This window comes from Ascaphus truei, chromosome 7, assembly GCF_040206685.1.
Source record: "Ascaphus truei isolate aAscTru1 chromosome 7, aAscTru1.hap1, whole genome shotgun sequence".
Taxonomy (NCBI): domain Eukaryota; kingdom Metazoa; phylum Chordata; class Amphibia; order Anura; family Ascaphidae; genus Ascaphus; species Ascaphus truei.
The window spans coordinates 36,454,243-36,469,967 of record NC_134489.1 but is presented as its reverse complement, the minus strand read 5'-3'; the positions used below and the strand labels follow the sequence as shown (position 1 = coordinate 36,469,967).

At 48.0% G+C, this 15,725-nt stretch overlaps 1 protein-coding gene across 1 annotated transcript in view; it reads right to left on the bottom strand.

The window, feature by feature from the left end:
- RHBG (Rh family B glycoprotein) overlaps positions 1 to 14,339 on the bottom strand; it is a 35,416-nt gene extending 21,077 nt beyond the window's left edge. The window contains exons 1-2 of the mRNA XM_075607692.1: positions 14,021 to 14,339; positions 3,191 to 3,377 (exon numbers count right to left, since the gene is read on the bottom strand). Of these exons, the coding sequence (XP_075463807.1) occupies positions 3,191 to 3,377; positions 14,021 to 14,210 (377 nt within the window). The 5' untranslated portion in view covers positions 14,211 to 14,339. The remainder of the gene's footprint in view (positions 1 to 3,190; positions 3,378 to 14,020) is intronic.
- Between the last annotated feature and the right edge of the window lie 1,386 nt (positions 14,340 to 15,725).

Below are 15,725 nucleotides of genomic sequence, written 5' to 3'. Positions count from 1 at the left end.
CCTTCCATCTAGGGACATTTATATATAAAGATATCATTTATAACGTATATTTAACACGTTTTGTAATGCACCTCTACTAGTGACAGTCCTATGTATGTGCATGTTTAATCTAGAACACAACACTGAGCCATGTGACATGCTAGCACAGGCTGGAGTTTTAGAAAGGTGACATAATGAAAGTCTATGAAGGTCAACACTGCACTCTCACATTGAAAGGCCAGTGGATGCATGGAACAGCCACTCAGGAAGGGTAACATATTAAAGCAGGGGTGGTCATATCCAGTCCTCAAGGGCCACCAGCAGGCCAGGTATTAGTAAGTATCCCTGCTTCAGCACAGATGGATCAACCACTGACCGAGCCACTAATTGAGCCACCTGTGCTGAAGCAGGGGTACCTGGCCTGTTGGTGGCCCTTGAGGACTGGACTTGGCCGTCCCTGAATTAAAGGAATAACCTTCTTGGGTTACAGACAAGAGACGGCACATTGTGCTGTGAAGTTGTTTTGTCCTTATCAGGGAAGTTTTAAGCCCCAGTTAAATGAATATAAAGTAAGCCAGCCATTGCACAGTGGTTTATACCCAGCACTGAAAAACATTCCAGAAGTGAAAGGGTAAATTGGACAAGTCAGGGTTTTTTTTAAAATTTGTATCTGTTGGGTTATCTGTGTCATTATGAAATGCAGATCAAAGGCTGATGTAAATGGAGTATCTTTATTCATGCACATTGTGTAAGAGGACTTAGCTAAACGTTGCATTGAAAATAATTTGCCCTGTGTCCTAAAGGTAATTGGAAAATCACTGACCGTTCAGCTATCTGCTTGTCCGGTATACACGTGAGCTGGAAACCAGCCATTGCACAAAAAAACAACCCAGCGAGTATTTTTTCATTACCCAAACTCTGGGGCACGGGTGGCCAACTCCTGTCCTCAAAGGCCACCAACAGGTTGGTTTTCATTATATCCCTGCTTCAGCACAGGTGGCTCAGTCAAGGGCTCCAGTCCTCAAGGGCCACCAAGGGGTCAGGTCGTCAGGATATCCCTGCTTCAGCACTGGTGACTAAATCTGAGGCTCCTGATTGAGTCACCTGTGCTGAAGCAGGGATATCCTGAAAACCTGACCTGTTGGTGGCCCTTTAGGACTGGAGTTGGCCACCCCTACTCTAGATCCGACTCAAAAAACTCACTCAACGGAAATGTTTTTGCAGCATAAACTCTGACAAGATCATTAGCAACTGTTCCTCCGTACTGCCAGGGAGGCTACAACTATTTAGTATCGCAGACCACTTCATGGATAACCCTTTCACTGCCCCCCCGGGGGGGGGGGAGGGGGGGCAAGCACAAGGGTCAATAATTCTGTGGACGGCCGGATATTCTTCAATCCATTTATAAATAATAGCATACTGTAAAAATAGTCGGCCCCGTACATTGGGCGTTACCTCTCGTTTTCAAGAATATCCTGGGCACGACATATAGTTGACATTACAATTTACAGTTAGAAACATGTTAAAAAAAAGGTATCGACAATGCTACAGTGTAAGTTTGTCAGGGTGGTTATTTCTCTGCTCTTCCAGACTGCAACATATGAGTTAAGAAAAGAGAGAGGCATTCGGGCACAGTTACAAGGCAGAGCAAACATGCACAATATACCAGCGTGTGGGGCCCGTTCAGGTAGCTTGGATAAAATCACTGCCATGTCGCAGGGTTTGGCATGGCTTACCTCGCGGTCTGACTGTGTTATCACGCTATTCTCAAAAGAGTTATCACAAGTCAGAGACCGTGAGGTAGGAAAATGCCAATACCGCTCGGGATAGCAGTGTCTTCAGCTCTGTCTTTTTCTAAGTTCTGCCCGTGCGATCTCCCTGCACAGCTCTTACTGGCGATCTCCCTGCACAGAGAGAGAAGCTACCTCTCCCTGCACAGCTCTTACAGGCGATCTCCCTGCACAGAGAGAGCTGCCTCTCCCTGCACAGCTCTTACAGGCGATCTCCCTGCACAGAGAGAGAAGCTGCGTTTCCCTGCACAGCTCTTACATGCGATCTCCCTGTACACAGAGAGCTGTGTCTCCCTGCACAGCTCTTACAGGCGATCTCCCTGCACAGAGAGAGCTGAGTCTCCCTGCACAGCTCTTACAGGCGATCTCCATGCACAGAGAGAAGCTGCGTTTCCCTGCACAGCTCTTACATGCGATCTCCCTGTACACAGAGAGCTGTGTCTCCCTGCACAGCTCTTACAGGCGATCTCCCTGCACAGAGAGAGCTGCGTCTCCCTGCACAGCTCTTACAGGCGATCTCCATGCACAGAGAGAAGCTGCGTCTCCCTGCACAGCTCTTACAGACGATCTCCCTGCACAGAGAGAGCTGCGTCTCCCTGCACAGCTCTTACAGGCGATCTCCCTGCACAGAGAGAGCTGCGTCTCCCTGCACAGCTCTTACAGGCGATCTCCCTGCACAGAGAGAGCTGCGTCTCCCTGCACAGCTCTTACAGGCGATCTCCCTGCACAGAGAGAGCTGCGTCTCCCTGCACAGCTCTTACAGGCGATCTCCCTGCACAGAAAGAGCTGCGTCTCCCTGCACAGCTCTTACAGGCGATCTCCCTGCACAGAGAGAGCTGCGTCTCCCTGCACAGCTCTTACAGGCGATCTCCCTGCACAGAGAGAAGCTGCATCTCACTGCACAGCTCTTACAGACGATCTCCCTGCACAGAGAGAGCTGCGTCTCCCTGCACAGCTCTTACAGGCGATCTCCCTGCACAGAGAGAGCTGCGTCTCCCTGCACAGCTCTTACAGGCGATCTCCCTGCACAGAGAGCTGCGTCTCCCTGCACAGCTCTTACAGGCGATCTCCCTGCACAGAGAGAGCTGCGTCTCCCTGCACAGCTCTTACAGGCGATCTCCCTGCACAGAGACAGCTGTGTCTCCCTGCACAGCTCTTACAGGCGATCTCCCTGCACAGAGAGAAGCTGCATCTCCCTGCACAGCTCTTACGGGCGATCTCCCTGCACAGAGAGAGCTGAGTCTCCCTGCACAGCTCTTAGGCTGCGGTCCCGCTGCCTGGCTGCACGCCATTTTCGAGCGAGTTTGCCATGTTATTGGAGCTTAACTCACTTGAGAAGTGCTCAAAACTGTCGATAACTCGCTTTTCTAAGCCACCTGAATAGGCCCCTGCGTCTGTCTCCTCTTCCTTCACTCACTCACCTTTCTATCCCGATGTGGATCTTGCCATCATGGAAGCCATGGAAAAATCCCTGGATCAGGGTGGACCACTGGAGACCAAAGGCGGCGATCAGGAAGTTGAACGCCACGCTGCTGAACCCGTAGCATTTCAGGAAGGTCATCAGAAACCCAAAGCCAATGAAGATCATGGTGTGAACATCCTGAAAACCTGTAACGCAGGAGTCCATGTCTTAGTACACCAGGACATCAATGTCAGGGGTCTCAAACTCAGTCCTCAAGGGCCACCAAGAGGCCAGCTTTTATGGATATCCCTGCTTCAGCACAGGTGGCTCAATCAGTGGCTCAGTCAAAGACTGAGCCACTGATTGAGCCACCTGTGCTAAAGCAGGGATATCCTGTAAACCTGAGCTGTTGGTGGCCCTTGAGGACTGGAGTTACCCACCCCTGCTCTAGACTTATTTTACATACAGAGTAGAGGGGGTGATAATTCTCACCCCTCTCCCCCAAAGCCCTGAGACTTGTGAGGCTTGGTAGAGGTGCAGTGATACTGTATTTGTGCAGGCCCCTGATGAAGTAAGGGGTCTGACAGTGCGGCTCGTGGTATAATGACTGAATATACTGCAGGGGTTTGGAACAAGATAAAAGGGACGTCCTCTTCCAGGTGTGACCTATATTCAGAACTGTATCTCCCATTCTTGGCAGGGTAGACCGACTCAGGCCCCACAATTAGATTGTAAGCTCTATGCGACAGGGGCTCGCAAAATCCTACGCACTGCTCTGTGTACACTGTCAGCTCTATATAACAAAACAAATATATTATTAAGGAATTATAAAATATAAGGTGTCCTAATGAATTATTAGTCCTCCTACACATGGTGCTGCATGGTTGTCACACCAATTAGTGTGTAATGACCTTAATCTTAAGTCACAAATAACACAGGCGTCTCCCAATGTACAACAGGAGCAGCATAAGTATGTCTGACACCTGCAGGGAGAGGCAGGGGAGTCTCATAAACAGCCTCCCGGACACTTAAGGGGTTAATTAGTAGCCATTAAATGGAAAGCTATTACATCATCTGCAAGAGGGAAACTGTCTACAAACACACATGCACCCAGGCAGTGTATCCCTGGAATCAGTGCATCCCTGGAATCAGTGCATCCCTGGAATCAGTGCATCCCCGGAATCAGTGCATCCCCGGAATCAGTGCATCCCTGGAATCAGTGCATCCCCGGAATCACTGCATCCCCGGAATCACTGCATCCCCGGAATCGCTGCATCCCTGGAATCAGTGCATCCCTGGAATCAGTGCATCCCTGGAATCAGTGCATCCCCGGAATCAGTGCATCCCTGGAATCAGTGCATCCCTGTAATTGGGTATTTCATTAGAATTAGGAATATCACAGTACATATAGTGGTCTAGCCTCTTTGTGGCTAGTGTATATAAGGGAAATGCGTTATTAGAGAGGGTTGGGGTACCGTACAATGTATCTGATCTCAGACACGCTATTAGAGAGGGTTGGGGTTCCTTACAATGCTTCTGATCTCAGACGCGCTATTAGAGGGGGTTTGGGTTCTTTACAATACATCTGATCTCAGACGCGCTATTAGAGGGGTTTGGGGTTCTTTACAATGCATCAGATCTCAGGCGCGCTATTAGAGAGGGTTGGGATTCATTACAATGTATCTGATCTCAGACTCGCTATTAGAGAGGGTTGGGGTTCCATACACTGCATCTGATCTCAGATGCCTATTAGAGAGGGTTGGGGTTCCTTACAATGCATATGATCTCAGACGCGCTATTTGAGAGGGTTGGGGTTCCTTACAATGCATCTGATCTCAGACTCGCTATTAGAGAGGGTTGGGGTTCCATACAATGCATCTGATCTCGACGTGCTGAAGCAGGGCTATCCATAAAACTTGGCCCTTGAGGACTGAGTTTAAGACCCTTGATCTATGTAGTGATGGAAGTGTTGTGATATGATATGGATTGGCATAAATTACCACTACATTTGAATATGGAATGGAAGCCTAAACTTTGTAAAATGACTCCCTCCATAATAATTGTTCTTATACAAACCAGTAGTGTACACAGCGTTGGGATTTAACACTTTTTAATGAACTACGGACAATTCAGGTGAGTCCTTCATCGGCTCGAGATACACAGATGGATAGGATACCAATGCACGTTTAAACCCTGTAATGCCAACTGATCCTGTAACACACTGACGGGGTTAATAATACCATATAATCATTGAAGAGATGACAATTTCAATCCTAAATATTAACTATGCCATATTCTCTAAATACACATATATTCAGCATGTAACTAGTTAAAATAAGAAATGTAGTATTATGATAGAATTGATATTGGAAAATGATTAGCTGCCTCTACATAAAGATAAGAAGTTAAATCAGTCTGAAGACAGCCAGGTGAAGAAATGTTTGCCTGTTGATTTGCAAGAGTTTGAGTTCTTAAAGTTAATTAACTAGATAGTTAGTAAGACAATACAATAGAGTGAGGGCTTAAAAGATTAGGAACATATATAATTCTATAATTACTTAGTGACAGAACACAGAGGTTCTTCTACATCAAAGTAAATGGAGGAATATTGGTTTAAACATTGATAATTGACTAAGAACATTTTGAGCTGACAGTGAGAAAAACAGGTATTGCTATGTTAAGACTGCTTGAGGAAAAATGTATAAAGATTGCATTTGGGATTTACAGTATAGAATTCAGCATCCTTTACCACCAAGCTAAGATCAACGGAGCTAAAGATTCTCCATTCTATAACTAAATTCTATAACTAAATTCTATATACCAAAAGGATGTAACTAGGAGAGGGAACAGCTCAGTGAATGAAGACACTGACTGGCACCTGGTTCAATTCCTGGTGTCGGCTCCTTGTGACCTTGGGCAAGTCACTTTATCTCTCTGTGCCTCAGGCACCAAAAACATAGATTGTAAGCTCCATGGGGCAGGGGCTGTGTCAGCAAAATGTCTCTGTAAAGCGCTACGTAAAACTAGCAGCACTATACAAGAACATGCTATTATTATTACAGTATTCTAACTGACTGAAATTATGCTGTAAAATATGTTTTCTATTGTCTCTGAATAAATTGTGAAGAGAACCATGCTGTGGACTATGTGATATATATTGAAAGGTGGGACATTTATTTGCACCCATTTAATGAAGAAAATCTTAATTTGGCGAAGCAGCCAGACTGATCTTTTATAAAGCAATAGTGTGTGTGTGTGTGTGTGTGTGTGTGTGTGTGTGTGTGTGTGTGTGTGTGTGTGTGTGTGTGTGTGTGTGTGTGTGTGTGTGTGTGTGTATATATATATATATATATAGCCTTATTCACAAAATTGTGCTATCGCTGGAAGACACATTATTGCCAATGAACTTGAATGGGTCCTAAGGTGTCCTTCTGTGCGGGAAGATGTTATATGGAATACACAGCTTCGTAAATACGGCCCAAAATGAGTTCCCACAAATATATTTGTTTTCACCCCTACAAAAAAGGCAGCTCCAGCCCTGCAGGGGAAAATAAAACAATAAAAACCATTGGACCATGCTGTGGCTTCAATTATACAAACATGTGAAGCATGGCAGGGACTCATAATGTCCTCTTTTCTTTATCATTAGTTCATATCAGGCAAGGTCATTCTGCAGGGAAGTGAACATGCCCAGTACAGGTCGTGTTCTGATGGGGAGGAGGGGGGGTGAAGGGTACAGCTGGCATATTATATGTTATAATAACTGTCACTGGGGCTGGTGAGAAGGCAAAGAGTCTCCCTGCAACTCCCCTGTGTGTATCGTGTAGCGGGAGTGGAACAGATACAGTAGCATTGTGACAGTAGCATAAGGGGCAGACAATGACCAGCAGAGAGATCCCGCAACACTGTGGCATTTTGGATGGCTGGTCTGTCTGCCACTGAATAGGGAAATATATTGCAGGGTGCAACATGTTAGCTGCTTGTGATATTCAGTGTACTATACACATTCATATCCCGTTCCCCTGCAAACCTCTTTTACTGCACTGCAAATGTGTGTGAGGAGAACAGAAGGGCATCAAATAGTACTTTTAATAACAAGCAATAATATGTTTAAATGACCAAGTATTGTACTGGTTTTAGAACAGGGTAAAACTCAAGCTGACTGGACGTCTTCTTCCAGTTGTGACCTGTATTCAGGTAAAAGGGCATAAGGTTTGTGTAACCCCTAGCCGGCTGCAGGGATATACACAACACTGCACTGAATTTGACTATTTCAAGACAAAAGTGGATTCCATTCTGCAAGACGTCCCCTCTGTATCCTCCTCATATTCTACACCTCCAATTCCTAACTCTCCTCCTGCCTTCCTTGACTCTTTTTCCGCTGTCACAGAGGAGGATGTGTCTCAGCTGATCTCTTCTCCCTCTACCACTTGCCCTTTTGACTCCATTCCCTCCCATTTCCTCAAAGGCCTTACTCCTACTCTAATCCCTACTAAAGTTGTACCGGGTCATATATTTTCCTAAAACCAGGTAACGGGTATCCGGACAAAATGAATAGTTTTACCTGGACGGGTACCGGTTACCCGGTTACCCGGATGGCACTTACCTGCAGGGTGAGGAAGATCGCTGCGGAGGGCGAGGAGGACTGCGGTGACATCTGGGAGCTGCAGCAGACGTTCTGGTGGTGGTGGCAGCAGCAGCCGAAGTCCTTGTTCAGCCAGCAGGAGCAGCAGGAACACAACACACAGCTGATGCTGTTGGGAGCCGGGGAACCACGTTTCTATTGGACAGCCGGCTCCTCCCCGGGTGTTCAATTGGAACGCTCCTGCTCTGGTCACATGGTTTCCCGGCTCCCACAGGCATCAGCTGTGCGCTGTGTTCCGCTGCTCCCGCTGGCTGAACAAGGACTTCGGCTGCTGCCACCGGCACCAGGACATCTGCTGCTGCTTCCAGATGTCACCGCGGTCTTCCTCACCAGTCTTCTTCATCTTCCGTCGCCGGCTGCAGGTAAGTGTTGAACTATTTTTAGCTGCCCTGAAACTATCCGGCACCAGTTCAGAACCGGTGCTGGTCCCAGCCCCCTGCTGCCGGGTCTGGGTAATTTCTGGGTAACTGAAAAAGCGCCGGGTAAGCCGTGTACAGGGTAATTTCCGGGTACCCGGTACATCACTAATCCCTACACTCATACATTTTCAACTCCTCCCTCAGCTCTTCTACCTTTCCCTCTTCCTACAAACACGCAACAGTTATATCTTTACTCAAAAACACCAAGCTTGACCCTACCTGTCTCTTTAACTATTGTCCTGTCTCCCTCCTGCCTTTTGCCTCTAAACTCCTTGAACACCTTGTATTCTCTCGCTTGCTCCATTGTCTCAACACCTATTCTCTCTTTGACCCTCTACAATCTGGCTTCTGCACTGCTCACTCCACTGAAACAGCCCTCACTAAAATAACGAATGACCTCCATGCTGCCTAAGACTAAGGTCATTACATCCTGCTTATATTACTCGACCTCTCTGCAGCCTTTGATACTGTGGACCCATTCTCCATACTCGTAGGCCTCGGTCCCGCTGCGCTCGTTGGCACGGGCGGCCACACGCGAGTTCCCCACCAGCAGGGGAATCCTCCCGAGCTGGTCCCGGTCCCCCCTGGCGGCACAGCGCACTACACGCTGTGGCGCGTCAGCCGCTATGGGACACAAGAAAATGGTGATCCCTAGCGTTGACGCGTAACGTGCTGTGATTGTGAGCCAATGGGGAGGGGAGGCTTCGGGAGGAGGAGAGGCTTCGGGGAGCGGGGAGGAGTGTGGAGTGAAAGCAGCGTGAGTGCCTGTCTGTGTGTGTGTCTGAGTGCGTGCGTGCCTGTCTGTGTCTGAGTGCGTGAGTGCCTGCTTCTTTCTGTGTGTGTGTGTGTGTGTGTGTGTATGAGTGCGTGAGTGCCTGCCTCTGTCTGTGTGTGTGTGTGTGTGTATGTGTGTGCCTGTGTGTGTGTTGCTTACCATCAGCAGCTCCAGCCCGGGTCCCTCCGCTCAAGCCACGCCCCCCCTCCCTGTCAAACCTCCCACTCCCGCCCACCTCCCGCTCCCTACAGACCGCATATCGCGGTCTGTGTATGTCAGCGCCCCGCCTGTCTGCAGTGCGGGCGCGCTGACTCTGGGAGCGGGGCCTTAGGCTTAGTATCCGTAACAAAGCTTGATTCTGGATTTCTTCTTGCCTCTCCCATTGTACTTTCAGTGTCTCATTTGCTAACACCGTCTCCTCTATCGATCTCTCTGTGGGGGTACCCCAGGGCTCTGTCCTGGGAGCTCTTCTCTTTTCTCTGTACACACTCTCTCTTTGTGGCCTAATCACATCTCTTGGGTTCAAATATCACCTCTATGCGGATGACACACAAATTTCCTTTCAACCCCTGACCTTACACCTGCTGTGCAGACCAAAGTTTCTGAATATTTCTCCACTATATCACACTGGATGGCCATCCGCCAACTCAAGCTTAATATATCAAAGACGGAGCTCCTCATACTTCATCCCAAGCCTGGCCCTACTGCCCCTTCTCCATTACTGTTGGCAGTACATATATCATACACCCAGTATCACAAGCACGAAGGCCCCAATGTCACATTTAACTCCCCCCTCACATTCTCCTCCCACATTCACGATGTAGCTAAAACCTGCTGATTTTTCCTTCATAAAATTGCAATGATACATACTTTCCTCTGACTGTTGCTCTACTGAGAAAACTCTTAACACAGGTCCTCATTCTCTCCCGTCTTGACTATTGTAACCTTCTACTGTCCGGCCTTCCTGGCTCTCACCTGTCTCCCCTACAATCTATCCTTAACGCTGCTGCTAGAAGGAAGGGGGAAGGTTGTGTTTGTGTGTGTATTTGGGGGGTTATTGTGTCTGTGTGCATTGGGTGATAGGGGGTTATTGTGTGTATATTGCAGGATGGGGAGGTTATTGTTTGTGTGTGTATTAGGGGATGGGGGTTATTGTGTGTATTGGGGAGGTTATTGTGTGTATATTTGCATTAGGGACTGGGTGGGTTTATTGTATGTTGGGAGGGGGGTTATTGGGTGTCAGTTGGGGTTATTGGGTGTGAGAAGTGGGGGTTATTGGGTGTGAGAAGTGGGGGTTATTGGGTGTGAGGAGGGAGGGTTATTGCGTGTGAGGAGGGATGGTTATTGCGTGTGAGGAGTGTGGTTATTGTGGTTGAGTGTGGGGAGGAGGGTTATTGAGTCTGTTGAGGGGGAATTATTGAGTGTGGGGAAGGGGTCATTGAGTATGAGGACTGTTTTTTGAGTGTGGGGAGAGTGGTTTATTGAGTGTGAGATGGGGGGGGAATGAGGGTGGTAGGTGGGACGAGTGAGAAGTGGGAGGTTTAAGAAAGGGCAGGGAAGAGGTGGAAGGGGGTGAGTGAGAGGCAGAGTGAGAGAGAGGAGGGGTAATAAATACATGGGGGGAGGGAAAGGAAGAGGGAGTTTGAGAAGGAGGATAGAAATAGAGGGGTGAGAGAGCAAGGTATCTGAAAAGAGGGGGTCTCGCAAGGCTGCCGACACAGTGGGGAGAGGGGCGGAAATGGTGGAAACTCTAGTTCGGGGCCCCGGGAAAGCTATCGGTGGGGCCCTGCATGGGGGCTGCGGCCATAGTAATGTATTCCTGACCCCTTTAGCAGCTAAGACTATATATCACATGACTGTGGCCGCCCGATGCTTCTCCGTCTCTCCTCCTTACTCTATCACAGATCAAGTTTTTCCAGTTCCCTCTGCAGCACATACCTGCGATTAGCTTGAGTCAGTGAAATCTCCCAGTTGTTATTGGTGGGCGGAGAGGCTCTCTGACAGCTAAGCATACATGCTATACTCTTACATCCTGCTGAAAGGTAATCCTGGGGATAGGCGTGTGTTCTTTCGCTTATTTACAATCAGAAGAGCAGTGGATGCATGGGGCAGCTTCCCGGCAGAGAAGGTTGGGGCAAATGCAGTAAATGAGTTTAAAGCGCGCACTGAAGGGAGTTATTCTGCCAGATTGGCCTACTACATATGTAAAAGCATTTCTACCTTGCAACACATAGTAATTGTAATTATGGCAGCACTAGTTCAGACTTACCTAAAAATCAGCTGGTTTTACTTAGAGAATGGGCGCTCAACTCCGTCCTCAAGACCCCCAACCCCAAACAGGTCAGGTTTTAAGGATATCCCTGCTTCAGCACAAGCGGCTCAGGGACTGCTTGAGCCATCTGTACTGAAGTAGGGACGGATTGAACCACCTGCGCTGAAGCAGGGACTGATTGTGACACCTGTGCTGAAGCAGGGATATCCTGAAAACCTGACCTGCTGGGTGGTCTTGAGGACTGGAGTTGAGTATTCCTGACTAAGAGAACAAAATGGGTGGGGGGGGGGTTCACTTAGCTCTATCAAGGGGTACCAGAGATTGATCCAGCGTTAGTCTGCAATAAAAGTCGATGACACTCAACCCCAGATCCAATCCTGGCAAAAGACCCCCAAATATTCTTGCAATTCATTGAAATGCCATGTTCCCCTACCCCCCTCTACCAATACAAAAACCTGTAGTGTGAGCAGGTAACCGAGGTGCAGGTGACACAATAACATGTCATGATAAGTTTAAAGGAGCAATACAAGCAGACTTTCTTTCTTTCATTTATGTAGGATTGAAGCAGGGGGTTTCCGGAGCCGAACCCCGTTAATTCCAGCCGGTATCTTGGCGAAGTTTAAAGCTCCTGCGTCACATGGGCCAATAGGAAGCCGCACCGGAATGACATCACTGCTTCCTATTGGCCTGCAGTACACGGAAGCTCTGAAATGCCGCCATTACACGAACCACTTAGCTGAGCCGCACCGGCAACCCCTACGGAGGTAAGTATCTTCGGAAGCAGGGGTCCCCAGAGCTGAAACTAATGGGGTTCAGCTCCTGAGAATCCCTGCTCCAATCCTATGTATAAAAAAATGAAGAAAAAGGGGCCGCTTGAATTGTAGCTTTAAGGAGGGGGTTACACATATTTCCCTTCGCCACAAAGAGGCAAGACCACTATACGGACTGGGATTTTCCTAATTCTAAGGAAATACCTAATTCCGGGGATGCACTGATTCCGGGGATGCAGTGATTCCGGGGATGCACTGATTCCGGGAATGCACTGATTCCGGGGATGCAGTGATTCCGGGGATGCACTGATTCCGGGAATGCACTGATTCCGGGAATGCACTGATTCCAGGGATGCACTGATTCCGGGGATGCACTGATTCCGGGGATGCAGTGATTCCGGGGATGCACTGATTCCGTGGATGCACTGATTCCGGGGATGCACTGATTCCGGGGATGCACTGATTCCGGGGATGCACTGATTCCGGGAATGCACTGATTCCGGGAATGCACTGATTCCAGGGATGCACTGATTCCGGGGATGCACTGATTCCGGGGATGCAGTGATTCCGGGGATGCAGTGATTCCGGGTATGCACTGATTCAGGGGATGCAGTGATTCCGGGGATGCAGTGATTCCGGGGATGCACTGATTCTGGGGATGCACTGATTCCGGGGATGCACTGATTCCGGGGATGCACTGACTGTTTACATGTGTGTGTTGCAGACACTTTCCCTGTTGCAGATGATGTAATAGCTTTCCATTTAATTGCTACTAACCCCTGAGTGTCTGGGAGTATTAAACTGTTTATGAGACTCCCCTGCCTCTCCCTGCAGGTGTCAGACATACTTATGCAGCTCCCGTTGTACAGTGGGAGACTCCTGTATTATTTGTGTGATTTAAGATTAATGTCATTACACACTAATTGGTGTGACAACCATGCAGCACCATGTGTAGGAGGACTAATAATTCATTTATAAGGACACCCTATATTTTATTATAAGTCCTTAATAATATATTTGTTTTGTTATACAGAGCTGACAGTATACACAGAGCAGTGCGTAGGATTTTGCGAGCCCCTGTCGCATAGAGTTTACAATCTAATTGTGGGGCCTGAGGCACAGTGAGGTTAAGTGGCAACCCAAGGTCACAAGGAGCTGACACCGGGATTTGAACCAGGTGAACCCACTACAAAGGCAGTGATATCCCAACCGAGTTACTCTTTCAGCCTTTAGCAATAACACATTCTTTAATTAGTAAACAAACACTGGGTTGTTCTACCCTGCCAAGAATGGGAGATACAGTTCTGAATATAGGTCACTCCTGGAAGAGGACGTCCCTTTTATCTTGTTCCAAAACCCCTGCAGTATATTCAGTCATTATACCACGAGCCGCACTGTCAGACCCTTTAATTCACCAGGGATAACTTTTTCCAGACATACAGTAGTACTATATTGTAACTATGGGAAAATGTCAATGTTGTATATTCCGATTGAAGCAGATATAAAGGCAGAATTGGATTCTAAATATAAAATAACATGTTTTTGACGTACAATGTTCACCAACAATAGCTAAACAGGTTATATAGCCTTAAAAAAGACTCACACATTTCATGAAACAATAATTTTTTTGGGGGGGGGGATGGGGAGTCCAGGGCTCGTGAATCTCACCCATTAGGGTGTTTGGACCCCAGCTGCTATGTAGAACAGTGTAATCCCCCACATCTGTCCCCGCTCTTAAACATCACACAATCCATTCCACCAACACAGAAACCTGTGACACAGGACGTTACACGGGAGAGAGTCACCTCTCCTCTCACTTCACATTACCAGAGTAGGAATGAAGAGCATGCCAAGTGTAGTGAAGCACGGGCGAGAGTAACACGCCTCGGAGTACCAGATTATAAACACGGGCGTCACGGAGCCTCGAGCTCTGCTTGGCACGGATAGAATGGGAGCAGGCATACTCACTGGCGTAGCGGAAGTAAAAATCGTTATCTATGTTGGATATGTTGTGGCTCTTCATTTCGTCGTGCCATTCCCTGGCATCGGTCTCCCGGTCATATCTCACAAAGACAGCAAAGAGTAGGATGGTGACCGCTTGTAAGAACAAGCAGAACATGGGCAACTTCACCCTCATGCTGGTGTTGTAGCCACTCATGGTTGGAGGCTGGGACAGCGTAGAAGACAGCAGGGACAGAAAGTATGAGGCACCAGGTAGAGAGAGAATAGAAGAGGAAGTAAAGTGTATTCTGACAGCGAGACTCCTGTCTTTTTTGCTGATACTCAATTTCATAGCTTACAAGATCCCGCCCTTCCCAGGGACTTCCCAGCCTGACGAGATCACACCCACTTCCAGGGGAGCATGTACTGGCACATACGAAGTTCCAAAGGTCTCCGGCACGGATGTAGAAATAATATTCTTTACAAGGCACTGGAGAGCTTCGCCGCCACAGAAGTGCCTGCCAACTTCTACGTATGCCGTATGCCCTGGAATAAGCGAGTGCCACATTGCTTTCTACTGTAAAGTGCTGAGTACATTGTTGTTGTCCATACATTGTAACCTAAAACAGACCAGCTATAGAAAATACTTTATCCACAGAAATATTACGTCGCCAATCCACCTTTAAGACCCTTTTTAAAATCCACCTCCTTAACGAAGCATATGGGAAGCTCCGTGGCAGATACTTTACACTTCATACATCGACCTTGGTCCCCTGCAGACGCACTTACTAGAACGCCCTCCTACTGTCTCTGTACGTTCCTACCTACCAATTAGATTGTAAGCTCTCTCGGGGCAGGGACTCCTTTTCCTAAGTGTCACTTTTATGTCTGAAAGCGCTTCTTCCCCATTATGTGTTATTTGTATTATTTGCTAGTTATAGGATTGTCACGCGTATTACTGCTGTGAAGCGCTATGTAATTAAATGGCGCTATATATAAAATAAAGACATACATATATACATACAACTAAAATGCAACGGCCGGGTGAAACCCATACAAACTCCTGACCTTACGCAGAATTATATAAAGAGATGCACTATGTATTCATATGAATATCACGAGACGTTTAGAATGTCACATGTATCTAATGCATCAGGTCAGCAGTTGCATGAATACTGTATATTGTTGTATTGTATAGAGCAGGGGGTGCACAAACTTTTTCCCCCTTGCGCCCACCCTGCCTGCGCCTCCCCCCTTACCTTGTCTCCGGCGTCAAATGACGCTGTGTAGCCCTGGCGATGTGACGCCACGTGACCCCATGGCGATACGTCACTGAAGACAAGGTAAGGGAAGTTGCGGAGGCCTCACGCGATCCCCCGCGCGGGAAGAGCGCGGGTCCTCTGCAACCGCCGTACCCCCCCCCTGGAAAATCTTGCGCCCTCCCCAGTTTCCGCCCACCCCTGGTACAGGGTTATACGGTGATTATAGAGCGTTCAGCAGCACTGGAGACGGGCCCATTTTGTTTGGGGTTTTGGATCCGCCTCGGATCGTCCTGTTCTTTTGTCTCCGTGGATCCAGTCTCAAAAAGGCCAATCCCCCATTTTCGGATTTTTTTCCCCCCCATCACTGACATCACACATGGCGGATTGTTAAAATTCCGCACTCAGATTAAATCCAGCGGAGGAGAGAGAGAGGGTGCGCGGATATGTAACAATCCGCAGTACGGATTTCG